The sequence below is a fragment of the Passer montanus genome, unplaced genomic scaffold (assembly GCF_014805655.1).
Source record: "Passer montanus isolate IOZ18808 unplaced genomic scaffold, ASM1480565v1 scaffold2, whole genome shotgun sequence".
In the NCBI taxonomy this organism is placed as follows: Eukaryota; Metazoa; Chordata; class Aves; order Passeriformes; family Passeridae; genus Passer; species Passer montanus.
The window spans coordinates 7,500,268-7,527,189 of NW_024366591.1; the positions used below are offsets into that span (position 1 = coordinate 7,500,268).

General features: G+C 39.3%; 1 protein-coding gene across 3 annotated transcripts; it reads left to right on the forward strand.

Moving 5' to 3' along the window:
- The first annotated feature begins 403 nt into the window (after nucleotides 1-403).
- Nucleotides 404-25,766, forward strand: ABCB10 (ATP binding cassette subfamily B member 10). Of its 3 annotated transcripts, none has more exons than XM_039707083.1 (13): nucleotides 404-513; nucleotides 8,374-8,574; nucleotides 8,927-9,129; nucleotides 10,838-10,972; nucleotides 12,382-12,528; nucleotides 13,282-13,417; nucleotides 15,827-15,922; nucleotides 18,467-18,676; nucleotides 18,941-19,020; nucleotides 20,740-20,920; nucleotides 21,160-21,203; nucleotides 23,918-23,952; nucleotides 24,630-25,766. In XM_039707083.1, the coding sequence occupies exons 1-13, from the start codon at nucleotides 474-476 to the stop codon at nucleotides 24,919-24,921; spliced, it is 1,800 nt and encodes a 599-aa protein (XP_039563017.1). In that variant the 5' UTR covers nucleotides 404-473; the 3' UTR covers nucleotides 24,922-25,766. The 3 variants fall into 3 exon arrangements, with proteins under 3 accessions (XP_039563017.1, XP_039563016.1, XP_039563018.1); XM_039707082.1 differs by lacking the exon at nucleotides 23,918-23,952 and adding an exon at nucleotides 22,683-22,717 and having other exon boundaries at nucleotides 405-513; XM_039707084.1 differs by lacking the exons at nucleotides 404-513; nucleotides 23,918-23,952 and adding exons at nucleotides 858-988; nucleotides 22,683-22,717.
- The last annotated feature ends 1,156 nt before the right edge of the window (nucleotides 25,767-26,922 follow it).

Consider the following 26,922-nt stretch of genomic DNA (forward strand, 5'->3'; position numbering starts at 1 on the left):
AGCAAACCTGTTGCAGTATCTCACCACCCTCACAGTAAAGAATTTCTTCCTAATATCTATCCTAAATTTCCTATCTTTTCATTTGAACCCATTCGTCCTTCTAATCCTGTCGGCTCTAGCCCAAGCACGGGCACGTAAGGCCAGTTTATATTGATCCTTTAGACACCAGCCTGAGCATGGGATCAGGCACATGGTGTCTCCAAAAGGCAGCTCTCCCCTCGATGGACATTTTCCCTTGCTTGGACCAAGACCAAACCCATGGACACAGGCTGGCAAGGTCTGGCGGCCAGCCTGAGATAACTGGAGACATTGTGACCCATGCAGGCCTGGAAGGGAGGAACAGGGGAGGGAGCCAAGTCCCTGCTTTTTTCTCCTGGGATCGGCTGGTTCTCTGCCATCACTGGGCAGGGCAGGCTCAATCATAGACTTGTTAGGGTTGAAAGAGACCGCTGGAGATTTTCGAGTCCAAGCCCATGGCAAGGCAGGGTCACCTCAAGCAGGTGACACAACACGGTAGGTGGATTTTTAATGTCTTCAGACAGCGAAAATCCACGACCTCCTCAGACAGCCTGTTCCAGTGCTCTGCCACCCTCAACCTAAAGTTATTCCTCACTTTGAGACTGAACTTCTTATGCTTTCAGTTATAGAAACTGCTCCTCGCTGTCTCACAGGGCACCACTGAAAAAAGTCTGGCACCCTCCTCTTGGCACCTTCCTCTGAGATATTTATACGCATTAGCGAGATCCCCTCTGTCTTCTCGGGCGCCATTTCAGCAGGCCCGGGCCCCCTCCCGTCCCTTCCCCGTGCCGGCGGCGGCAGAGGGCGCTGGCCGGGGCGCCGGGAGGAGGCCGGCAGCGGCAGCCGCAGCCTTATCAGCGCGCCGCAGGCCGGGGCGCGGAGCCGCCGCGCGGGGCTGCGGGCACTCCGCCGCGCTTCGAGGCTCGGAGGCTGCTGGCCCTGGCGCACCCCGAGCGCCGGAGACTGACAGGTACCGGGGCCGCCCCGGGGCTTTGCCCGAGCGGGAGGGGGCGGCGGGCGCCCCGCCCGGAGGGGCTGCCGGGGCCGGGTGCGCCCCCGGAGCGGACGCCGCCGGGGCGAAGGAGAAGGTCGTGCTTCCCTAGAGAACCGGCCCTGCTGGCAGCATCCCAGCACAGCGCGGAGTCTTGGAGCGAGCCTTCCATACCTGTGAAAAGCTAAAAACACATTCTCTCCCCTGTTCTCAGTTTGCCATCTCTTAATCTGTTGTTTTATGAAGGGAAGGCAAAAGTTTTGGAAGTTAACAGAACTCGGTTCCGTTTGCCTCTGTGCGTGTTCAGTGCTGGCTTCACAATGTACCTGCAATAAATTTGGGCCCAAGACTACATGAAATTAAGTAAAAAGGAGAACCTGATGAGTTTAATTTTTAAAAATAAATTGGAATTCTCTCCCCCAATAATTTTTTGCTTAAAACTTTTGAAAGATGTTTTGAAATTTGTTTATTTTCTAGTGCCTGTGCTGTGAAACCAAAACACTGTGGCTATATAAATTACACCCTTAACACTGATGTTTTCAACAGAGTATAAACTAACTTTTCTTCACATTGCTTCTCATGAGTTAATACGATAATAGCTGTTGGTAAGAAAACAATGTCAAATTATTATGTGCTTTGGGTTTTTAAAGGTGTCCGTATTGGCAGACAGCATGTGCATTGTCTCATGAGTGAGAGGCCTGTAGTTCTCTGTAAAAGTCTAGGTAGTTCCCATGGAATGAGTAAATGGTATTTGATAGAAGAGGTGAGGTAGTTAGACATACAAAGAGGTGGTTTGTAGAATACAAAATACTTTGCACCAGCTTTTGTTCACACTGGATATTTACAGAGTTTTATTACCTATTGGTATTATATAGCCAACATAATCCGGATCCAAGTGAATGTTTATGGGTTTTAGACTACCTGCTGGTTTGACAATGAAGTTTTAAAAGACTGTGGTTTTTCCATTTAAATTTAATCAAGTAAATAAATCACTTATTTTAAGGCTGGCTTTTAGGACCCAAGGCTTCTAAATAACTGAAAATTTAATTTAGTTCACTTTACTGGGCACTCGCTGCCAGCTTGTTTATCACAGGCAGGTTATGGTATGCTTGTTTGCAATTATGTTTTGAAACAGAGAAAAGTATCCTTAGTCTGTGCAGTCTGCTGATGGTTTTATCTGAGTAATCAGCTATCACAATTACTAAAAACCAGCTACATGCAGTTTTGTCTTTTGAGATAACAAAGTGGCCTGAATTAAAGTTTTACAACACCCTAACACAACAACTTGATCATATCAAGTCATGAGGATGGAAAAAATATGGAAATGTAGTAACTGATTTTCAGTGATCAGTTGGTCTTCATTCTGGGAGAGGAGTGAATTTATGTTGCATTCTTCTTTACTGACACCCTGCTTAAGGGAAAAGTTGTAGTTAAGTTGTAATTAGGTGGAGAGATGGAAAAGCTAACAGGAAAAATGCTTTTGGTCTTTATAGAGTGCAGGGATAACAAATATGGGTAAAATGCATTGTAGTTGATTGTAAGGAAATTACATGAACCCATTGTATCTGAAATATGTTAAAACAGTTGCATTTTGTTCCTGTTGCAGCTTTGTACTGAGAAACTAGTCCTTAAAAACCTAGTATGTCGGGATTTGCTGCATTCAAAAAAAGGAAGATTAATGGTTTCACTATGTGAAACAATGAACCAAGGGTAAAACATTTCATTTCCTCTTCAAGTCTGTATAACTGTTAAGTAAAGGCTGTGAGATCTCTTCAGAGGTCTACAGGTGCTGTTTAGTTCTGCAGGAAGGCCAAGTTCTTCCAGGTTTTCTGTATTTTACAGAACAGGTGGCTTGTAACATGGAGGTGTAGCAGTACCGGTGTGGAGTGCTGTGTGCCTTTTCTGGCATTCCACATGGCAGGAGTCATGATGGTCTGTCTGCTCCTTGAGTTGTGAGTTGAAATTCACAATCACAGAAGGTGAAGTGGTTGTTGTGAGGACAGTGGAAGAGATTGGGAGCAGAGGATGATTTATGAGGAAGTTGAGCAAGCCTAGCTTCACCCCTCTTGGTGCGCTGGGGAAGTGGTGTCAGCTGATGAGCTACAGAGATGAAGGTGACCTGCTCCCCTTGTGATTGGCACCAGAGGAGAAGGTCCCATCTTGCTCTGTGCAGGGCCTCTTCGCCATCCAGTGGCTCAGGAAGAAGCGGTGTGCTCTGGTCCAAACTTCCCACGCACCTCTTGCAGCAGGAGCTTCTGACCCTCTGGAGGCTCCTAGGAATGACCCAAACTTCCCATGCACTGGCACACAGCACCTCTTGCAGCAGGAGCTTCTGACCCTCTGGAGGCTCCTAGGAATGAAAATAAATGTATCAAGTGTCATATGGTCCAAAAAGAAAAAGGTATCCCTGTAATATGTTCCATGTCCAGTTACTTCTACAGCAGGGTAGAGCTATGAATGTATTTTAAAAGTGGCACGTGTGTTAAATTTTGTTGTTTGCAATTAAAGTGGTAAAAAGAAGCCCAAAAACTATGGTGGGAATTCACTCTGTTAGTGACCATAGTTCTGTGTAGTGATTAGGAGTCTGTAAACCCTGTAATACCTCCCAGATTTAACAAAGGAGAGTAGTTGTAGGAATTCCTTGGCCGATCTGGTGTAGTCAGGTAAGGCAAACCTGCATCTTCGGTTAATTTCAGTTCCTGGGGAAGAGGACAGGGCCATTGTTGGAATTATTAAATCCTGCTGTGTGTGTGTGAGACCACAAAAATGCCTTTTCAAAATGATCCCTTTTAAATCCTCCTGCCTCCTTGTTTCTCCCCGTGAGAATCTGTCTGTTGCACTTTATCCAAACCACACTCGAAGGAAACAATAGTTGTATTGAATTGTAAAGTAAGCACAGGGAACTCTGACATTTTTAATCCCATAGCAAAATGTGCCCTTTCCATCTAACAAACTTTATGTGCACCGAGTAAGAAGGTTTGTTTTGTACACATGTCTTCTTTAGAGGCATTCAAGAAATGTTATCTCATATATTTTATTTGGTAATTTTTGGCAAGCTTGTAATAACTGCTTTCCTACAGATTAAAATTTCAATTAACTTAGAAGAGCACTGCTTTATTAATAATCGAATTTTATTTTACTTTAAAATTACACCAGGTGATGTACTTTGATTTTTTTGGAAGGGAATTCTTGTGGTTTTAAAATCGTAATTCCTATATGTGTATATATGTAGAGGTAACTTAGTGTTTTCTCATGTGTGGTGCACCAATAAAACATAGGCTAGGTGCTTTTTGTTGTTTCTCCCCCTAGTTTTTCTTCTGATTTTGTCAGTGTTTGGTATGAAATTCACAAAAGGTCCAAGCAGCCTTGCAGCTGTATCACAGAAAGTTTGTTTTTCTGTGTAATTGGTTGGTTTTTTTAAACTGGGGGTGAGCTGTTAGCGAAGCTACTTAGGTAAGACATTGCAGAAACAGTAGCTGCTTATCACTGTGATCAGTTAGGTGCTTAGACCTTAATTTCCTTGGGGAGTGTTGTTGCTGCATTATTTGTGTAAACTGTGGATACAGAAGAAGTAGTAGCTAGGCTGGTCCGACATAAAAGACTGTCTTCTATACAGGGTAAATGTGAACAAGTTAAATGCTTTACTGTTAAATGCACGATTAAAAAAAGAAGCTTTACTCTCTCCTCTAAACCTAGAGTTATTTTGTTACTTTCTAGCATTTTGTGAACTGTATTTTTTTTTCTGAGTACAGTAACGCCGTTGTTCTTAACAATGTAAGGAGGATGGTTCTAAAAAGTTCTTGCATAATAATAGATGCAGTGCAGATGTCATGTATGAATTTACTTTAACACAGAAGGAAAAATACACCACTCATACCTAACCTAGAACTATACAGAACATCATTAAGTGCTCACAATGTACTCAGGAAGTTTTTATCTTGTAGTAAGTATTTGCAGAGCTGACTCTTTGCAGGGTTGATACCCAAAAATATTGTGGTTCAGGATCCACCAAAAGGAAATGAACTTTATTTGACCAACAAATAAAAAATTTACCAGTGCATCTTTCTCCTATAAAAGAACAATGGAAGAGCCCAATCTTCCTGAATGCACATTATAATGTGGTAGGTTTTATTCAGCACTCCAAATGCCCTTGTGGAAGGCCAGTCAGCGTTCAGCTTAAAAATTCCCCACATATTAAATAAAACTGCACAGATAACTGGTAAAAGACAGACATTCATTTTTACTGGTAGAAGGATATTCCTCACAAATCCAAAGCCTGTTTCTGACCCACCAGCCTTCCATATTTAAATGCAATGAGTACAGTACCTAAAAAATTTCAGGAAGTAATACTCATAGCTTATGGAATAATAAAATCTAACTACTGTGACCTGTTGCTGGGTTACTGTGCCCTGCCAGATCTCATCAATACCTCATTTTTCTGTCTTTCATGCCTGATTGGCTTGGATGATCTTAATTAATCTGTGGTAAAATCCTTATGTATTTGTCTTCAAAATAGCCCCTCACCAAACAGGCTTGCAAGTATTTTGTCTTCATACACTTCCACATACTATACTGGGTGAGAAGGGTGCTTTGGTAAAAAAACAGCAAAATTAGAAACATTCACTGTCTTGGTATTGTTTTTGTGTGTAGAAAATTAATTTATGATTGTTTGGAGTCATTTAGCCTATGTTCTGAAGAGATGTTTCTGATAGCTCTGCCTAGTTATTGCTTGTAAATGTTGTGGTTTATCAGTTGGCAACCTTGTCCTCTTAGGAAGTTGCAGGTTTGCTGTCAAAAGAAGCAAGCCATGTCAGCCTTAACAGAGAGAGTGTTGATCTTAATAGTGATAAAGGCATCACTTTGTGCAGCAAACTGGATTTCTGTGCAAGTAGACAAGCAAAATGTTTGCCTAACATTTCCAAGAGGGTCACTCAGCTGCCGCTGCAGCCAGCTTTCCTTGTCATTGCTCCTGTTGCCACTTTGAAGTCCTGTTTTTCAAGTTCCACTGATCTGCCTCACATTTTGTTTATTGTCATCTCAGAGCCTACCAAAAAAATTACTTTAAAAAATAAAAGGGTGTGTTTTGGGTCTTTGTTTGATGTAATTTTCTGGGTAACAGAGTAAGCCATGTGAAACTAATACTACAGAATTTACTCTGACCTTTTTTTCTATCAGCAACAACCTTCAGTGTCACTGGAGTGTCTTCATATCAGGGTGCTGAACACATTGAACTCCTCCCTTCAGCCAGTTATCACCATGACAGCTCCTTTGAAGGAGGCGATGCAATGAGTGTTTGCTCGTTCCTATTTTTTCAACTAGTCAACATTTTAAAAGAAACAAAAAAGAGCAGCCACTTGGCAACTGTGCTGTTTTCTAGTTGGTGTGCTGGTATAATCGACATGAGAGTTTCAGTTAGGGAACCTTATTTAACATGTGATTTGTGATTAAATTAATGAAGACATGTTGTTGCTTAGTTCAGTAGTTTTCAGTTTGCTTTAGATACTAGTATTTGCTTTTCATTCAGTTAAGGCTGTTGGAAGTAATTACAGTGAAACGCGTGCTAGTTTGAATGAAGAAGAGCTGAAGATAAATTCAAGCCACTAGACAGAAACATATGAGTGGTTTAGCTATACAGTCCTCTTCCTTATGTGAATATTTATATCTGCAATGATATGTACTGTTGCATCCATAACTAAGAAATTGTCTGGACTAATGGAGACTGAGCTGGCATGCAGTACTGTGCTGATAATCAACGCTTTTGTCCATCTCCAGCTGCCTTGGAGACCAACCAGCTTTTCCTGACAGGAAATAACCTGGGTTTTATTGGATTTTCCCCTGCTGTTTCACAGCTTGAATCACCAGTGCTGCCAGGCTGTTAATAAGGTCATTCATGTATTTTTAGCTAATAAGTAATATCCTTATGAGATGTGCCTATGGCATAGATCAATAAGTTTGCACCAGAAAGTTCTCCACTTTCTCCTCTGGTTTCTTATAGTTTCTATAGCTTCAAGTTAAAGATCCAAATTCTGTATCTTTCACACACTTGTTGGCTGGACTGTAACACAAGGGAAAGATTGCAAATAAATCTTGACTAAGAAGCACAGGCTGCAGCTATGCATTTTTTGTACTCTGCATTCTTCCTTTTAAATACACAGCTGTATTTACACCTCAAGTACAAACTGAAACAAAGCTTTCCATGTGTGTGCGAAGGTGGTAAGAGGCATCAAACCACCTGTGTCAGGTGTTAGAAATACAGCTTGCAGCAGTGTGTAATAGGGAGGCTGGCTTCTGTCTTCCTTGTAGAAGTGATACAAGAAGCTCAGTAGAATGGATCTGAACTTCAGGACTTCCAGCACAGTATACTTTTTTGTCTTCAAAGACATTATTTGCTAGTAGTTTTGCAGCAATCCTATGAATGATTGCTGTAAATGTATGGTTGGTTCTTGGAAAATGATGCTAGATAAATGTCATTGTTTGTTTTGGTTTTTATATCAAGTTTGTTCAGTTTTCAATTAAGATGTGTTTTTTTCTAGCTCTCAGCCTTCCAAGCTTGGCATGCCTTTTTAGAATTAAACTTTGTTCTTGGCTCAAGAAATTTCTTTGCAGTTTTTAAGTTCAACAGGCTAAGTTTTGGTCCAGTGTAATTTTCGTACTTTGTGATACCCCTTCAAAAACCTATACAGGCTGTTCCATGGGTGATCCTGCCCCTGGAATTCAAGAGCTCTGCTCATCAGCAAATGTACTTATAATTAAGACTTATGTTATTTTTCTTTTAGACCAACAAAAGTAAAGAGGAAAACAAAATGAATGTTTATAAAATTTAAAATAAAAATTCTAAAATTTATCAGTTAAGAGGAAATCAAATTTGGGGGTTATTTTGTTTTCTGCTTTGTTTGGGTTTTTTCCCAATAAGATTGCATAGCTCTCAGATCAGATCTTTACTTCAGTCCATTGTTACCTCAAAAACAGACAACTGGAAGCTTCCATACAGTGACAAGCATGAGAACTCAAACCAAACAGGAGTTGAAGGATTGTGTGTGAGAATTTGGTAACTGTCAGTGTTCTCTAAGGGTGACACGTGAAAAGTTAACCTTTTTGGATGGTGCTGTTGAAGACTAGACAAGAGAAGCGATTCCAGGACTGTGATTGTATACAGAGGCTTTTCAGAGTCTTAAAATGTGCCTTGCCTAAGTTAATTTATACAGTGGCTTAAAATACCCCTTTCACTGGATGTAAAAGACTGCTGATTATTTCAACTGGCACTTGCAAGCTTAATAGAAGTTTCAAGTGACAAATCATTTCATTTGTACTATTAACGATCTTGTAAGTTCAGAATAACTTTCCTTTTTCTTGTTGATTTGCAGCTGCTGTTGGCTTTCTGGCAGTTTCCAGTGTCATTACCATGTCAGCTCCTTTCTTTATGGGGAAAGTTATTGACATTATTTATACAAATCCCAGTGAGGATTTCACTGAAAGCCTGACCAGCCTGTGTGCCTTGCTGAGTGGAATCTTTTTATGTGGTGCTGCTGCTAATGCTACACGTGTCTACCTCATGCAGACTGCAGGTAAAATCAGAAGCAAAAGTGGTACTGAGAGTCATCTTGTCTTTTGCAGAGTCAGGATATCTAATGATCTTAAACAAATTCTTGGCCATGGCCAAGAGATGATTTTGGAATCAGTACCTTTTTTTAACCAGGGCAAAGGTAAACTAATAGTGTAAAAATAAGTGTGCTGGAATGATTGCTCATTTTTATTTGCTTTTAGGTGAGATCTTAAAGATCTCATCTAACACATCGTATCAGACTCTATTCCCTGTAATGTGCCTTGTTCGGTACTGTGCAATCCTGTGATTTTTATATTGTTGGTGTCTGTGTAAAGTCTCTTGTGTCATGCCTGACTGACTTATGTTTTTGACAGGACAAAGAATTGTGAAACGTTTGAGAGCAACCATGTTCTCCTCTATTGTGAAGCAAGAAACGGCTTTCTTTGACAAGACCAGAACAGGAGAGCTGATAAACCGCTTATCTTCAGATACTGCCCTTTTGGGCCGCTCAGTGACTGAAAACCTTTCAGATGGACTCAGGGCGGCAGCACAAGCATCTGTGGGGGTTGGAATGATGGTATGGTGGTCTCTTACTTGCTTGTCACTACTTGTAGTTTCACCTTTGTTTCAGTTCTATTAGGTGAGTGTGAATCAGACCAGTAACAATCTGGTGTGCTCTTGGGTACAAGTGTATTTCACTGATTATCTACAACAGATGCAGAGATTATTGCAGTAGGTGATGTGCCTGTAGCCAGCCACTAGATGTTTACTCAAGCAAAATTTGGAGGATAATGGATTGACATTAACTACTGTTTCTACCCAAAGCTATCAAGTGAAATGTAGTAGGCAAATTGCTGAATTTCATTCTTACTGAAAATACTAAAATCGGTGATAACATTCCCATGGTTGCAGGTAAAAAACTGTGTGAAGGGCCTGATAGAAAATCATTTAAGTTGGTTGATTCTGGTTAAGCAAAGGCAGCACTGCATATCTAATTAATGCCAAGAATTTTTACAAGTATTGGTCTTTCTGCTTTAGTCTGTCAGTAAAGAATAGGTTATGTAGGAACCTTGTTAATGGAGGCTTCATTGCAGGGCATCAGTTAATATTCCTTGGTGATCAGTTAGATTACATAATGGAGGCTTCATTGCAGGGCATCAGTTAATATTCCTTGGTGATCAGTTGGATTACATTAACATCTGACTTCTCTTGAGGGTTTGTTTTTTTTTGGGGTTTTTGGGTTTTTTTTGTGGGCTTAATTTTTTATGCTCATGCATTCGTGTGGTAATTTCTGCTGTCTACTTGGAGTTAAAAACAGACAGCAAATAGTCTCCTCATAAAATAAGCATCCAATACTGTCATTATTAGAAACTGTTAAGAGTTCCCACTATGAAACTTTAAAGCTTTAATATTTTGTCACTGATAAGAATTGCTGATAACAGTGGCTTTCTGTGCTCTCTTACAAAGGGACTCTATGGCTTTATCTTACCATAGATAAAATGAGATAGTTTTATGTAATGCATTTTGCTCCAAAATACTGCCATGAGACAGTTGTAAGAGGAGGACTATAAAAGCTTGCCAAGGACGGGAAGAAGATATTATTATTAAATAATTATAAAGCCTATCAATTATGTTGATTTTGAGTATTTCTGGAGATTTTTGTTATCAATAGAGAAAGCAAGCAGAAATTAAAACACATTAGATCTAATGTCAGTAAATCTTAGGAAGAGAACCTCATTAGGTTCATTACAAGCAGTGATCATTACAAGCTACAAGTTTTGTAGCAATAAATTAAATACCCTGTTCCACCCATTCGTGGGTGCTAGGGAGTACTGGTGACTCCATCTGTTTGTTCCTCGCTTACCCAGAAGTACTGTATGATATTTCTCTACTCAGAGCTTCTGTATTACGCCATCTATTTAATAGTTGTGAAAGCACTTTATAAACTATATAATAGCTTATGTCTTTCAGCATCCCCAAGAGATTTCCTGGTAGGCCTGCTTACTGGCAGGTTAAGGTGCTTGACTAAGACCACACAGAGATCCAGTCAGAAAGCTAGAAATTAAATCCAGACAGCTTTGTTTATAATCCTTTGTTCTAACTTCCCAAATGCTGTGGAAGAATGGATATTTTGTCTGGAAAAAAATTGAAACATGATAAATAAAAGCATGGCAGGACTAAAACCCTACTAGTTTTAGAAAAGTAGCAAGCAAAGTTGCACTTCAGTACTCCAGGGATTATTTTTAATCTGAATGCTAAACTCTGACAATACCTTTTTCTTCTAGTTTTTTGTTTCCCCTAGCCTTGCTGCATTTGTGCTGAGCGTTGTGCCACCCTTGGCTGTCCTGGCTGTGATTTATGGCAGATACTTGCGAAAGCTTACTAAAATTACTCAAGATTCTCTTGCAGAAGCAACACAGGTAACGTTTCCACTTAACTTTAAAGGTGCTTTAATGTATTTGGGTTAATATCGCTAAAGTTACAGATCTTCTGAAGACAATTGTACTGTTAGTTCTGACACTGTAGTTTTGCACCTGAGTAGTATGACATGTAGATGTCAGTAACACTTATTCAGTGATCTCAAAACCAACCATGCTTCCTTTGTCCATAGCAGTATAACACAGAGATACTAGGCCCTGAGAATTTGGAAATGTAAGAAATTACAAGGAGCTTAGGTTTTAGCTTTGTGAGAAAGAAAAAAAAATCAATCCTATAAAGTCCTGTGGAAGTTGGTACCTGAATTTGGAAACCACTTTTCTTGCATTACGGTTTTGAGCTTGAAGCTATCAGGAGCATACTAGATGAATGCTTCCTCTGCTAGCAAGTCCATCTCTGAAATGTATCCCTGATGCTTGACCTTACTGTCAGCTCGTAAATGTTTATGGGGCCTGTTTCCTAAATATTTTCCTCAAAAGCTTAGCATGGGAAAAAAGCATAGAAATAAAAGCATAGAATTATAAAGTATAGAAATATAATTAGGAAAGCTGTAGTTAAAATAGTCACAGTTGTCAGCTGTTATAAAGTTGAGATGTCCTTTGTAGGACTGTGTAAAAGGAAGATTAGCCCTCTTCTTTTTGTCTTCCTCAGACTGTGTTGGTGGGAAGCTCGTGCCTTTGTAAATCAGGTGTGGGACTTCAAATGAACAAGTAATTGTTGTGTTCCATTCCAATTTTCAGGTTGAATGGAAGAGGAAAGGAGAATTATTTTTTTGTATCATACTTTTACTTACAAAAGGGGAACTTGTTTTTTCTAAGACCATCACAATGTCCATTAACAACTTAGTGTAATTGGTTACAGTTGAGGTATTTTAGAATTAATACTTTGCTGTTTAGAAGTTAAAATACTGAGTCGAAATGAGACATTAGTAGTTGGGCTAAATTAATTCCCAGCATTGCTTTGATCAAATGAGTGGAATTGTTTTAGGAAATAACTGCAGGCTTTTTTTGCATGACTTAGTAAGGAAAAGAATATTCTTTTTTTTTTCTCTTCCCACATGGTTATTGAATATTGTGAATAGTAGCTTCCCTATGGGTGTTGTTTACACCAAATTTTTTAACCCTAGTTTTATATTTTTCTGTCTCTGCTAGCACTTAAGACAATCTTGAGGTTTTTTTAAAACTGCCTGGGCATGCAATTTGCTTTTAACTTAATAGAATTTTAAAAAATGGGGTTTGGGGTGGGGAGAGGAAGCCATGAGAAATTTTCCAATGCTATCCAAGGATATGTAGATTAGTGAAGTGATATTGATTTAACTTTCAGATGTTCTGTAATGTGAGTATTTCAAATTGTGTGTCTCTGTGGATCTGTTTTGTGCTTTGCTTCAATGCAGTTAGCTGAAGAACGTATTGGAAACATCAGAACTGTTCGAGCTTTTGGGCAAGAAGTGGCTGAAATGGAGAAGTACACAAATAAAGTTGATTATGTGCTACAGCTGGCTAAAAAAGAGGCACTAGCTCGGGCAGGCTTCTTTGGAGCAGTAAGTATATTTAATGAAAGTAAGCCAGCCATGTTATGCAAAGTGTCAATTATTTTAAAACTCCTGATGATACTTAAAAATCTGCAAGTAAATTATTGAAAATAAATTGAATGTATATAACGTATAAAACTGTGGGATGACTGGACTTAAATAACTCTAAATTGCTGTGAAACTGCATCTCAAGATAAAACAGTACGATAAAATCACTTTAAGCCTCAATTTCTGTACCATGCCCCAGGCAGGGGACTGCTTATCTGAGGCCATACCTTCTATTCAAGGAATTAAACCAGTGGAAACCTTCCCCTGCCCTTAGCATTTAGAGATTTGGCTCCCCAGTGAGAGGAGCATCAATCCTAGAAAGGTGGGGAGTGCGCAGGTAGGGAGGCTTGGCTTTTTCCATAACTGTTTGTCTAATTGAATTCTAAAACTGGAACATAACTGAAGACTATCAATTCTTCCTTGGTAATGATGGTTGAGAATAATGTTTAGTGCTCCTTTCCACGTGGGGAAAAAAAAAGCCAAAAAATAGTTGCTTGCTTTTTGAACACTTGTTGGATAGCACAGTGCCATGGATGTCTGGCTGGCTGTTGGCTGGCTTTACATTAGAATTGTTGAATTTACCTCAGTCCTCCAAAAGTCTGGATACCTATAGTGTGAGAGTTCTTTTCATTACAAGGAAAGTTCTGAAACAACATTTTAGAGGATGAAATTTAAGATGTATGTGACAAAGTCTGCCTTTTCCTTTTTCCTTAGACTGGCCTTTCTGGAAACTTAATTGTCCTCTCAGTGTTATACAAAGGTGGATTACTAATGGGCAGTGCCTACATGACAGTTGGTGAACTCACATCTTTCCTAATGTATGCTTTCTGGGTTGGCATAAGCATTGGAGGTATGGAATGGGAAATCAGATTTTCTTCACTTCAAAGCATTACAGTCATCATAGGGGTAGGAGGGAAGAAGCTCTTAAAAAATCTGACTTTCTTAAAAAGTCTTCCAAGTTAACTTCTGAAGAAATTATATTTTTTTTAAATTAACTTCTCAAGATTTTTTTTTCTGAATTTTTATTTCTAAAATAATAATCTGTAACTTAATATAAGCCTTCTTTTTCCCCAAAAGAAAGGTAGTTTTTTTTCAATGTGTGCATGTGACAGTATATATTACATTACTTTTCTTAAGGTCTAAATTAAGATACTTGCTGTATTATGTAAAGCAATAAAATGTTTGGGTCTGTGTTAAGCATACTTTATTTAGAAAGGCATGTAACATTTAGCTGTAATTCAGTATAGAGTGTCCTCAACTGGAAGAGTAAACAAAGTGCCAGCAGAATACTGCACTTGGTGCTAACCTTCTGGTTTTCCTTACTCACTGACTCCTCCCAGAAGCCCATAGTCTGTAATCTACTGACCCAGCAACAAGCTGTTTATCTTTTTGTCAGAGCTGTCTTCATGGCTGCATACAGGCAAGAATGAAGATAAGTTGCTCAGAAGCTCTACAATTTACTGGAAGTATTCTTCTTTAAAATGAGCCTGCTAGACTAGGAGGGCAATGCAGCTTTTTCTTTTTTAAGACTAGGCCTGATATCATGGGAAGGACAAATTTTGCCCTTGTGATTGAGGGCAAAATTTAATAAACCTGCTTCCTTGTATATCAGAATTCCAGTGGCACCCATTCCAACTATCAGCCCCCTTTCTTCTCTGCTTAAATCAATGAAGTTTGGTCAATGGAGAAATACCTGGCACTTTGAAAACATGGGACAAGCTGATGTTAAATAAATGATGATTAGAAGCACTGCTAAAAATATCATTAAATTAACTTTCATTTGCTATAAAAACGTATTTTTAAATTCTGGGTCAGATTATTGTGGAGTGTAGTTCTGCACAGAGCTCATTCTCATGGGGACTCTGAAGCAGAGGTGTCTTGCCACAAGAGGCCTGCTTTCCTAGATGCCTACAAGGCATATAAATCTTCCAAGTGCTAAGTCTGCTCTGTATATGTCATCAGTACATGTGGAAGTCAATGCAACAACTGTGAAGTTCACTGCATAATCTGTGACTTTGCCCCTCTTTGTTGTAAGTTTGCTGTGTTTTCTTCCAAACACAGTACATGGGTTATGAAAAATATAAGTGTTTTCTAATTTGTATTTGCTGTCCATATTATATAATGTTTTGCTTATGAGTAGTTGTGGATTTGCAAACCTCAGTGTTTGAGTTTGAAGTTGCTCTGTGAGGCTTATGCCTTCCCCTGCCATGTCCTGCTCTAGGATGTGATTCTTTGGCTCTTTTTTCCAAGTAGACAGCTTCTCACCATGGCCAGTGTTGCAAACTTTCAGATAGTCCTTAGCAGCAGCATGATGAAACACCCTGCCTACACTTACAAACTTGTGACCTTGAGCTGAGCTTCTTGCTCTTCAAAAATAAACCAGTAAATCCATTATATATATATATTTAGATATACATATTTTAAAATCCATCTTTGTTTTTCTGCCCTCCTGAAATAACTTTTAAGCGTTTTACAGGAATTCAAAGATCATGAAATCGGTGTCTTTCTTTTTAAAGGCACACACAAATTTAAGAAATTGGACATCTTATATCTATGTACTACTCCATTTTTAGCTATATGTTGGTTTCTGTGTTTATGTCAGCTGGAAAGCCCTTCAGCCAAGCTACTTTCAAGATGATTCACACATGTGCTAAGAGCTGGGACCCAGTACTATGTGCAGGCCTTGTCCTTAGCTTTTGCTTTCTCCAGTACTGTTTGAAGTTTTCTGGCATGGGAGGCACATTGCTTTCCACTTCTCCACTCTCCACACACCTTCTCAATCATCACTTCAGCCTTAGGTTTTGTGCCCTCTCTCTGCTGTGACTGACTCAGCCAGGCTCTCCTGTATTCCTGTAAACTTGTCTGACAAAGAAGAGCATTCAGAATGCTCTGTTCTGCTGAATGTTCTGGGAATATAACTGGTTGAATGCAAAGCCATTTTCCTAAAGCTGGATGCTGTTCTTTCTGACAAGTGAATGATAAAGGACATACATAAGCTGAAGTGTATTAACATTTTCTTTTCTTCAGAGTGATTTGTTTTACAGATATAAATAAGAATGGTGAATAAGGGTTATTGGAAGCTCTCAAATGGGACTAGATAGACTAGATAGGATTTAACATGTTTAACAGTTTGTTGGAATAAAAATCCTCTACACATCTGATCCTTCAATGCTGCTGCTGCAAAGTGTAACACTAATTTTATCTCTTCTATGTCTTCCATTGCATATGGATGCATAATACTGTTCTGCTTTTTATTCAGGTCTAAGTTCCTTTTATTCTGAGCTAATGAAAGGACTAGGTGCTGGTGGACGTCTTTGGGAACTTATTGAAAGGAAGCCCCAACTTCCATTTAATGGTAGGTTCTTGGTTTGTTACTGTTTAAAGGTTGATTTTGTCTTATGGGTAAGCAATACCTTAGAAGGATGTGTGTAACACTTAAACGTAAAGAAAGAAACTAAATATAGTCATAATCATTCTGACTTTACCTAAGTATGAAACAGATGACAGCAATACCTCAGAAGGATGTGTGTAACACTTAAACGTAGTACTGACTTACATCATTTTCAAAGAAACTAAATATAGTCATAATCATTCTGACTTTACCTAAGTATGAAACAAATGATGAAAAATTCCTTTAATGAAAAATTTTAGAAGCCAAAAGTTTAGCTTAATTAATTACTTTTGTTTTAATTATTTTTATTTATTTAATTCAGAATATGATTTTAAATCATGTTACTTTCTAATTTATGTGACTGAGAACATGGTCATTTCTAGCTTTGTGGAATTGCTTGTTGATGTCAGCACTACTTCCTGCTTTAGAGGGAAAAGAGTGGAAAGAAAAAAAGGAGAGGAAGGAGGAGCTCTTTGAGATGGCTGTGTCTCATATTTCCAATGAATGGTTTACCGTGCTCGTCTCTAATGGCTAAGAAATGATCAGAGAAACTTTCAAAACCAGGTGGTTTTCATTAAGTGTATTGCAAGCTTAAACATTTCATACTGATCCAGTGAAAATCAGCCCCTACGACATGTTGATATGAATCTTTACTTGCAAACACACAGTTTGAGGCCTTTCAGCAACACATACTAAACTGAGTTTTTGGATTGTTTTGACATAGGAATCAGGGACTGAAACATGACTGGGGAATAAAAGGAAGTAAAGGCTAGGGCTGATAGGGGGACTTCTGCTCCTTGGAATAGTATGGATGTGCAGCTACAGCAGGTGTTGCTTTTGGAGTGATTTGCACCTTTCTCCTTGCAGTAATACTACCCACATTTCTTCTGTATTTGAGGGGGCAAGATTTTATTTTTGCAGAACTCTGGTTGTTGCTGATGACAGCAGATATCTTGGGAACAAATGATAATGTCTTTTTTCTTGTGTCTAGAATCCAAACAAAAGACAAGTACATAACTTTTAGATATTTTTACAGTGATATATGGAGGAAGGACTTGTGGTAGCAGACTTCCTGTATTGCAGTAGATTTAGTGTTTCAGGCCATGGATAGAATGTGCAGTAATTGCAGCTGAGACTTAAGTGATTACTTGCTACCGGGGTAATAAGGATTATGCTGCTAACACAAGATTTAGCAAACACATTTCTTTTCTGAAAAGGAGGTTTACAGGCTATTATGGAAACATTACAGTGTGTGTGTCCATCAGTTAAAGTCAAGGAAGCAATCTGGAATTGTATGCTTTTGCCTTTTCCATTCCAATGCAACTATCATTAAACTGAAAACCTGGATAAGAAATGGAAACCTGGAAAAAAAAGAGCAGAACTACTGAAATCTTGATTGTTACTGATGGGTGTCTTTGTTTCCTATCCACAGTTACTGTTTAACCAAACATTGGCATGTGCTACCCTATTCCGTGGCTGGTTGGGAGTTACTTGTGTGCTGCATCTGAAAAGAATTAAGAGTTTGAGCTGTGTTTCTCCAGCACAAACAATCATGACTAGGGTATTGCTCTAGTACTGCCGGTTTTCACAAAGTTGGTGGGAACTTCATCTTTTGGAAATGCAGCCCCACTGCCCAATAAATTTGCTTTTTATGGATATATGTCACTGGGTTTAAACAGGGTTTGAAGAAATTTTGTGTCTTTGTTTTAACTGTTTATCAACTTTTTCTAGTAATGATATTAAGATACTTGTTTAAGTCAAATGCTGTCTTCCAGAAAGAAGCTGGTTTTATTTAACTTTGGTAGTTGTTAATTCATGGTGGTTTCATTGATGGAAAATTTCACAAAGAGAAATTTTCCTTTCAGTGAACTGTTGCCCAAGAGCTAGGCCTCTGAATTGGTATTTGAATTTATTAAATATGCTTTCCACTGAAAGGAGAAAATAAAACTAAAAATTGTCTGTTAGTGCAACAAACCTAGCAGCAGCTTTATTCCAGTGACAGGAACTGCTCTTGTTCAGAGGAGGGTGCTTCAGGTGACTTTTGTGGCTTGGTGAAAGGGCAATAAATGATTTGCAATGTTTATCTTTTTGTGTTCTGTGGCAACCGGACTTTGGCCTTCACCAATGCCTTTTTATTTAATTGCTCCTGATTGACAAAGCTTTAATTGTTTGTAGTATGTTCACTAATTCAGATAATTCTATGAGAAGTGATTGTTGTTAGTGTTTAGGTATTAGCAAGATGCAGATTCTCCCTCTTGCTGTAGGTAGCCTATAGGTTCTGTGCTGGTGAACAACCCTGAAACTGCATTCAGGAATGATTGGTATACCACACTGATTCACTCATGGCTGAAATATAACCACTGTGGTTCTGAATTGTGGCTTGCAGTTATCCATAGATTGAACGTGGAGATAGATGCTTCTATTGAGTGTCTGTAAAGCAAGTTCTAGGAGGGCTGAGCTAATTTTTGTTTCTGTTCACATTTCTGTATTTTATTCTTTGTTATATAGAGGGAATCACATTAGGCAAAGATGTATTCAGAGGTGCTTTGGAATTCAAAGATGTTGAATTTGCCTATCCAACACGTCCAGAAGTATCAATTTTCAAAGATTTCAGCCTGTCCATTCCAGCGGGCTCTGTTATGGCTCTCGTTGGCCCAAGTGGAACAGGGAAATCAACGATTGTATCCCTTCTGCTGCGGCTGTATGATCCTATCTCAGGTATGGTTTGTGTGTTGCTCTCATTTGCAACAATTAATGCTTTGCATCTCAGATAAACCTTATACACAGCTGGGGTTCGTGTGCTTGAGGTGCGTGTCTCCTTTTGGGATGTATGGTTACCTTGTGGTGGTGCCTGCATAGCTTTGCATTTCTGATCCACCAGTACAGTGTGTGATTCCCCAGGGGTTGTCGTTCTCAGCTGTTCCTTCAGACTCTTTTTAGTACGTGTCAAACACACTTGGCTTCACTGTTTCCTAACTTAAGGTACTATCACCGTTGATGGCTTCGATATCCGTCAGTTAAATCCACTGTGGTTCAGGACAAAGATTGGAACAGTAAGTCAGGTAAGGAAGAAAAAAAATCCAAGTGGATGAAATAAATTTGTGATCAAATAGCTTTTCCTCACTTTCCTTCCTTTTGAAAAGACATAATCTTGCTTCTCAGTGAAAGCCCTCCATCTCACCATAACTGCTGTTGCACATGCTTTGTTCTAAAAATAAGTATTTAGAGCTAGATCCAGTATTCTATAGTCTGTTTTTACATAACCACAGAGATCCAAAATGTTAGTTTAGAAGAAAAGTGTGCAGTGGAGACTGGAAGGTAAATTGTGTAGGTATAACTAACCTAATGCTTACTATAATTTGTTGAAGAAAGTAGCAAAAATCTTAACACTTTTGTATTGATAAAAGTCACACAATCTTATTTTACACAGCCATTTAAAAAACTGACCTTCTGTGCTCTGAATAGTTTCCAGGAAACCATAATCTCCATTAGGAAAGCATGAAAATACAGCACAGTTAGCACTTACTTTCTGTTATAGTGCCACCTTCCTAGCAACCTCCAGACTCTGGAAGTCAATGCTGTCTTAAAAATAAGCTATTTCATCAATTAACATGTTCATTCTCTCATCTCCCCAGATAGTTCACAGTGCAATTAACTGTTAGGCTGATGTTGTGGTTAAAAGCATAAGAGTAACTGAGTATTTGTTGCATTTCAAAGCAACTTCTTTATGTAATAATGCCACCAAAAGCTTTTGCGCAAAAATTACTTTCTTGTTGGCACATTAGCATTTTTCTTTTTGAAATAATCTATTCAATTTAAATTACCAGTAGGAGGTCAATACTGGTGTTCAAAGAGCATGACTACTTTTTAAACAGAGCTCACTTACCTTGTTTCAGACATTTTCCCATTGTACATCACTTGTCCTACCTCACAGTTCTCTGTTGCAAGCTTGAATACAAATTAAATGCACATAATGCCATAAAATCTGTGTTGACATTAAGAAAAGAATCATCATTGTTGCAAATCATAGAATAGTTTGGGTTGGAAGAGACCTTTAAATGTCATATAATCCAATCCCCCTGCATTGAGGAGGGACATCTTCAACTAGATGTGGTTGCTCAGAGCCCCATCCTTGAATGAGCCTGACTTAGAATGTTTCCAAGGATGGGGCACCCACCACCTCTCTGGGAAACCTCTTCCAGTGTTTCATCACCTGCATTGTAAAAAAGGCTTCCTTATATCTAATATAAACCGACCCTCCTTTAGTTTAAAACCATCACCTCTTGTCCTACGACAACAGGCCCTGCTAAAAAGTCTGTTTTCATCTTTCTTAGAGTCCCCCTTTAAGTCCTGAAACACCACCGTCAGGTCCCTCTGGAGCCTTTTTTCTCCGAACAGCCCCATCTCTCTCAGCCTTCCCTCACAGGACAGGTGCTCCATCCCTTCCATTATGATGATATGTGGCAAAGTACAAAGGAAGGGCTTTTGATGTTTGAATGTATAACTCTTCCTAAACTCTTTCTAAAATATTAGGAATTGAGGGTTATGTTTTTTCAGTTAAAAAAGCAACTTAATTTTTAATTGGTTTTCACTGTCCATTGTGGTGTTAGGGGAGGAGGTTTTTTATTAGTCTTTTATTCAATTAACTCTAGCTTGCATATTATTTATATATATATTGTAAGTGGGGTCTTGTAAGTGGGATTTATGTTATCTGACATACTAGATAACACATGCACACAATTACAGATCTACCATATTAGTTATGTGTTTGCATTTGTCAGGAACCAATTCTCTTCTCCTGTTCAATTGCTGAAAATATTGCCTATGGTGCAGAGGATCCTTCTACTGTGACAACAGAGGAGATTCAGAAAGTTGCTGAAATAGCTAATGCTGCTAGTTTTATCAGAGATTTTCCAAAAGGGTTTGACACTGTAGTTGGAGAAAAAGGAATTTTGCTTTCAGGTACGTCTTTATGTTGGTTATTTTAAAAATCTTGATGCCATTGAGTGACATAAAAATTCCATCATTTTTTGTTGCCATTTTTTCTCCAAGCTGTAGCCTGCCATAAGTATTAAGAGAATCCACCCCTCACCTCCATTCCCCACTAAAGTACATGGACCTAATTCTGCTCAGCCAGGCATTCAGTTAGAATTACCTGACACCTGTTTTCCTATTTCAATTTACTGAATATTTTTCCCCAGGTGGACAGAAGCAACGAATTGCAATTGCTCGAGCTCTGCTCAAGGTAAGCCAGCACCCAAACTATTTAACTACTTCTTGGGAGGAGGCAGGAAGGATTAACAAGGAGAAGGTATTTCAGTGGGAGAGGTAGGAAAATACTTTAAAAAGGGAAAACTGTATCTTTTATGTTAATGAAGTTTGAAAGGGCTGAGTGACTTAAGTAATGACAACTTAATGTCAGTGCTTCTCGCTATATTTTAGCCATGTTTTTTGATAGTTCTTGCCAAGACTGATGTAAAATCATTGTAAAATGGCCCATTTCCATAAGAATGAAGGAAGACTTTAAGAATGTGGTGCTATTAAACACATATATGACATATCTCTGTTCAGATCTCTGTCATTCATAGGTTAATTTTTCTGGGTTGCAGTTTACTAGGACTTCAGATGCCTTGTCTTAGCTTTGAGGGGAGGTGGCCTGGATTTGGAACAAGGTGATATTTCAGGCACAATGTAGTGTCATGTTTTTCTTTGAAGATTGGTGTGGGTCTTGCTTCGGGGCAGGCTCTGTGCTGCACAAATTTGAGGGGGCTTCTGAGGATCAGAACAACAGAGAATTTGGTTCAGGGACAGCCACAGGGCCTTGCAAGGAGGCAGTTTGGTGCTGATGCTCAGCTGGAAGTTTTGATCCTTGCTGGACACAGTTTACATTCATGTTAAGCCACACTGGCATGCCCAGTTCTGCTAGATTAATAGGAATTTCATTATACCTGTTCTCTTTTACCACAAATGCTGAAAAGCTGATTGTATTTCAAGCCATGCATTTTATACGGTTCATGGGATTAAAGACTTAATTTCGTGGAGTAAAAAGGTTGTAAAAAATAAATTAGTAGTTGATATACTGGAATATCTGAGGGTGCAGTGGAGCCCTGTCTGTCCCAGATAAAAATTAAAGCTTTTACTCTCACCTTTATCATGGAAGTTTGGTTATTTTCTGTAATTCAGTTGTGAATTCTTCTAAGGTATTTGAGTGCTAGCAATTTTATTTTTTTTTTTATAATCTAACTGTGAGAAGTTGTTAAATGCTAGTTCTTAAGTACTGTGTCTTACCTGTGAGTGAAATACTGCTTGCTGGTAGGGCTTTGTTACTTTCAGTTACTAAACCAGTTTTATATAGCAGACTGACTGCAAGCAGAGGGTAGCTGAGCCTCTGTGAAAGAGCCACATAAGAATGTAGAACTCTGGACCACAGTGCTGTCAAGAATGCCTTAAAAATCATCTCCCCCCTTTAGTTTGTATCTTTCAAATGGTTATCCAGGAATAGTATTCTGCTATTTTAGTTTGGAAAATTTGAAAATGCAGGAGTCTTGTTTCTGTTTTGTCCTCTTAGCATTTAGATTTCCTAAAAGTAATGCTTTGAATGACACTTTTGATGAAGTAGGTATTCTTACTTGGATTTTGAGCTATATAAATCCTATTCTCTATTGACATAAATATTCAGATCTTGTTTAATTGTTATTGTAACCAATTTTACTTTATTTTTCAGAATCCTAAAATTCTTCTGTTAGATGAAGCAACAAGGTAAGAAGAAAAACAAATAGAAACTTAGAAAATATGTACCTGTAAAACTTAGATTTGGGAACTGTTCCCTCTTCTTTCCTTCTTTTTCTCTCTTCTCTTCTCTTCTCTTCTCTTCTCTTCTCTTCTCTTCTCTTCTCTTCTCTTCTCTTCTCTTCTCTTCTCTTCTCTTCTCTTCTCTTTCCAAGAAAGCAGAGGAAGATCTCCCTATCTCAGCTCACTATTGCCCATAAAAACCTCTTCATGCTGAATTTCTCTGGCCAGGACAGACCTTACACGCAATGCCGTCACACCCTGAGCAGAACGAGTATGAGTCCAAACAAAACCATCATCTCTTAAAACTCACTCTGCAAAACGAACGAACTTGTTCAGCCTTTGATGTGCTCCGACCTGCTCCTTTATGTTTATGTGTAGGAACAAAAAGACAGCGTCAGTCTGCTGGTGTCACATTTGCACAATCAAACAGCCCAGGTGAGATCCTGCTCCTTTCCTGGGGCGCTTCCACCACGCCCGGTGCTCGGCAGGGCAGGGATTCACAGCGCGTTGAGCAGCCGAGCCCCATCCCTCCATCGCTTCCCTCCATCCCGGCCGGGGACTGTGCCATTTATTATCACCGCTGCGCGCCCGTTCCCTGCCGTACCGAGCCTTTCCCCCGCGGATCCCCCACGGCTCCATCTCCGCCTTTCCCCGAGCGCATCCCCCGCTCCCGGGGGCTTCTCCCACCGCAGCCGGGCACCGCCCGCTCCCTCCCAGCCCCGCGGGGCGGCTGCGGCGGGGCCGGGCCCTCGGGCACCTCCCTCCCTGCCCGCATCCCTCCCTCCCTCCGTGCCCGCATCCCTCCCTCCCTCCGTGCGTGCCGCGGGATGCGCTGCCGGCCGCGCACGGACCGCGCTCCGCGGGGGCAGCGGCGGGAGCCACAGCCATGTCTCCGGTGAGCCCTCCCCGTCCCCAGGGCTGGGTGCTCTCCCCCCGGCCGCCACGGGCACAGCGGATTGCGGGGCGCTGGGCGCGGAGGGGGCGGCTCCGCCGCATCGCGGAGCTCCGGCCGGGCGCTGCGGGGCGGAGCCGCGCCGGGCGGGAGGAGCGGCCGCTGCCGCCCTATTCTTACTTGGATTTTGAGCTATATAAATCCTATTCTCTATTGACATAAATATTCAGATCTTGTTTAATTGTTATTGTAACCAATTTTACTTTATTTTTCAGAATCCTAAAATTCTTCTGTTAGATGAAGCAACAAGGTAAGAAGAAAAACAAATAGAAACTTAGAAAATATGTACCTGTAAAACTTAGATTTGGGAACTGTTTCCTCTTCTTTCCTTCTTTTTCTTTCTCTTCTCTTCTCTTCTCTTCTCTTCTCTTCTCTTCTCTTCTCTTCTCTTCTTCTTTTTCTCTTTCTTTTCTGTCATTATATGTTATCTTGCCCCTTATTGCTCTCTGGTCACAAAAAATGTGCCTTCTTAGAATGTGTGACTTGTTTAGGAAACCTATAATAAAAGATGTTTATACAAAGCAGAAAGGATGCCTGGTACATTGTGATTTTTCATGGCGCTACATTCGTAACATGTAACATGATTTTGAAACATCTACTTAAGGCTTTTTTGGATCTTTAGTTTAAACTTAGATCCTCGTGTAAAAGAAATAGGATTATTGTGCAATGTAACTGATTTTTTCCACTGACTTAATTTGGTGTTATTTCTCAATACTTATTTTTGCATATCAGAATATGTCATGCCTATAACTTGGAAATGAGAACTGAGCATGCTCATTAAACTTCTCTGCAGTTTCAGTGGTTCATCTTCACCACAAATAGAGAGGGTTTGCAGTTTTGGCAAAAGAAGCCACATGCATACAAAACCAACCTGCCTTACGATAACAAGTATCCTCCTCTCTCCCATCCCCACCCATTTGTTACTAGTGCTTTGGATGCTGAGAATGAGTATCTCGTGCAAGAAGCTCTGGACCGGCTGATGGAAGGGAGGACAGTCCTAATTATTGCTCATCGTCTGTCTACTATTCAAAACGCTGATTTCGTTGCAGTCCTTGGCCAGGGTAAAATTCTTGAATGTGGGAAACATGAGGAGCTACTTGCAAATCCAAATGGACTTTTCAGGAAACTAATGCAGAAACAAGCTTTTCTTCAGAATAATGATGCTTTTGCATTAGATTTACAATCCAGAGAAAAGGATATATTAAAAGAAAATGTATGAGACAATGTATGAATAATTACAAACTTCAAAGACTATAACTTATGTTTCAGTTATGTAAATGTTATATTTTTCCAAAATGTACAAAATATTCTTTTAAATGTGTTAAACTTTTTATTGAACGCTTTTTAGTAACTATTGTAACTTTTAAAAATACCTGTCACACTGAGATAATTTCAGGGCATAGATTTTTCTGCTTGTGTTACTTTGAAACTGTCTAGAATCTTGTTTGCTATGATGCACTGTATGAAGATGTGCTCCATTCTCAAGTAAGTTCAGTATTTTAAAGGTAATTAAATTACAGTCTTATCATTTTCATGTCATTGTTTCTCTCCAAGGAACTTTCATGTTTTGTGCTTATCATTAGTCTTAAAATGCTGGAATTCAAAAATGCATGATACTAACACACTCTGAAAGTTCTGTCTGACTTCCCCTGCACTGTCCGTCCAGTTACTGTTTGTTCTGAAATGTGATTGTGCTCTGAACTTGACTATGATCTCCATCTACAGTTCCTGTAGAGAATTACATATTAAAAGACATTTTAGAGAGTATGAAAGCACAAGCTGGGGGAAAGTTCTTTAATAAAGCAAACAACCCAATGCAAAAAAGGCAACCAAACAAAAAAACTGACTTTACAAAAGGACAAAGGAAGTGTCTTACTATAAGGAGTCACATAGGAAAATCTAAAATTTGCATTTTCTTCCCTTTTCTGTTTTCCCATTTCTCTAGTTTCACTTTCTTTCTAAGACAACATCTGAAAGAACATGCCCTCCCATATATGTTTTTGTCCTTTTTAACAGCATATGTAAGTTTTGTGTTGTTAATTAAAATTACAGTGATAGAAATAATGAGTTTTGCCTAATTACTTTATTAGAAACAACTAGTAAACAACCGTCTCAAAGACAACTAGTCAAATAGCAGCATTACGTTAATTTGAATAACTGCAGGGGGATACGTTTGGCTGTGAAGAGTTTGCCTCATGTTTCTGATTGAAGAGTCTCTTTCCATAGAATCTCTGGAGATGCAAAACCCACAAGGAGATTTTACAAAGCTAGAAACTTCCCAGGTTGCATTAACACTCATCCATGCTAGGAAAATTTGTTGCTGGAAGACCTTATTAGCAACAGCTGAAACAACCTAGTGCTGGGCAAACTTAAAATGTTAGTGCCATTAATGGCACCTTGTAGAATATAGTGAAAATATTAGAGAATAAAAATAAAATTACTTCAGATAAAATTTTCATAGGAGCATATGTTGTGCTAAAGATATGCAAAAAATAGTCCCGACCCAATGTTTAATTTCAATGTTGACTATTAGTTAATGTATTTAGAGGGGTTTGCATCTTTAATCCTCACTCTTGTAATTTCTCCTTATGTGAGATCCGACGAGCCCCTTTATCCCTGTATTTACACGGGCTACAGGAATTATTTGCAGCTGAACTGAATGAGTGTTCCATGTCTTTTGTTCACTAGTTGTCCTGGCAGGTATTGCAGCTGACAGAGGAGTGTGGAAAGCCACACGAAGCTCTAGTCCACTGAAAGGCAAAGGTTTGTCATAACAGGTACATTGGTTAGCAGACTTTATTCGAGTTAGAACCACTCAAAAAACTCCTTTATATTTATGGGAAAGTCGAGAACTGGTTTAGTCTCTAGCTGGCATCAGTACAAATTATTTCTATAGAAAATGAGATTTGAATGTTGAATTGTATCTCTCTCCTGAAGATGGAGCTCTTACAGGGCTGGCACAGCTAAAGGAAGCTGACTAATTCCCTGAGGAAGTATAGATAGGGTTCAATCAGCTAAACACAACTGTTCATGCTGCATCGTTTAAAATATTCTAGGACCGAGCTGTGAAGAGGAGCTTTCGGTTTTTCAAATAATTTGAATGTCACCAGTCTTGAATGTTGGGAAATGTGGATGTCATCTTGAATTTTCTTCCAGATTTTTCTGTATTTGTTTGTTTGTGTGTGCATTTCCTGGTTTGGTTTAGTTTGTTTTTCTTGAT

Excerpts from the sequence above, each read along its gene's own strand:
- ABCB10 (XM_039707083.1), top strand. The coding sequence starts at position 474 with ATGGCAAGGCAGGGTCACCTCAAGCAGGTGACACAACACG. Across the intron at positions 514-8,373 it reads CAAGCAGGTGACACAACACG|CTGCTGTTGGCTTTCTGGCA; the intron begins GTAGGTGGATTT and ends GTTGATTTGCAG. Across the intron at positions 10,973-12,381 it reads CTCTTGCAGAAGCAACACAG|TTAGCTGAAGAACGTATTGG; the intron begins GTAACGTTTCCA and ends GCTTCAATGCAG.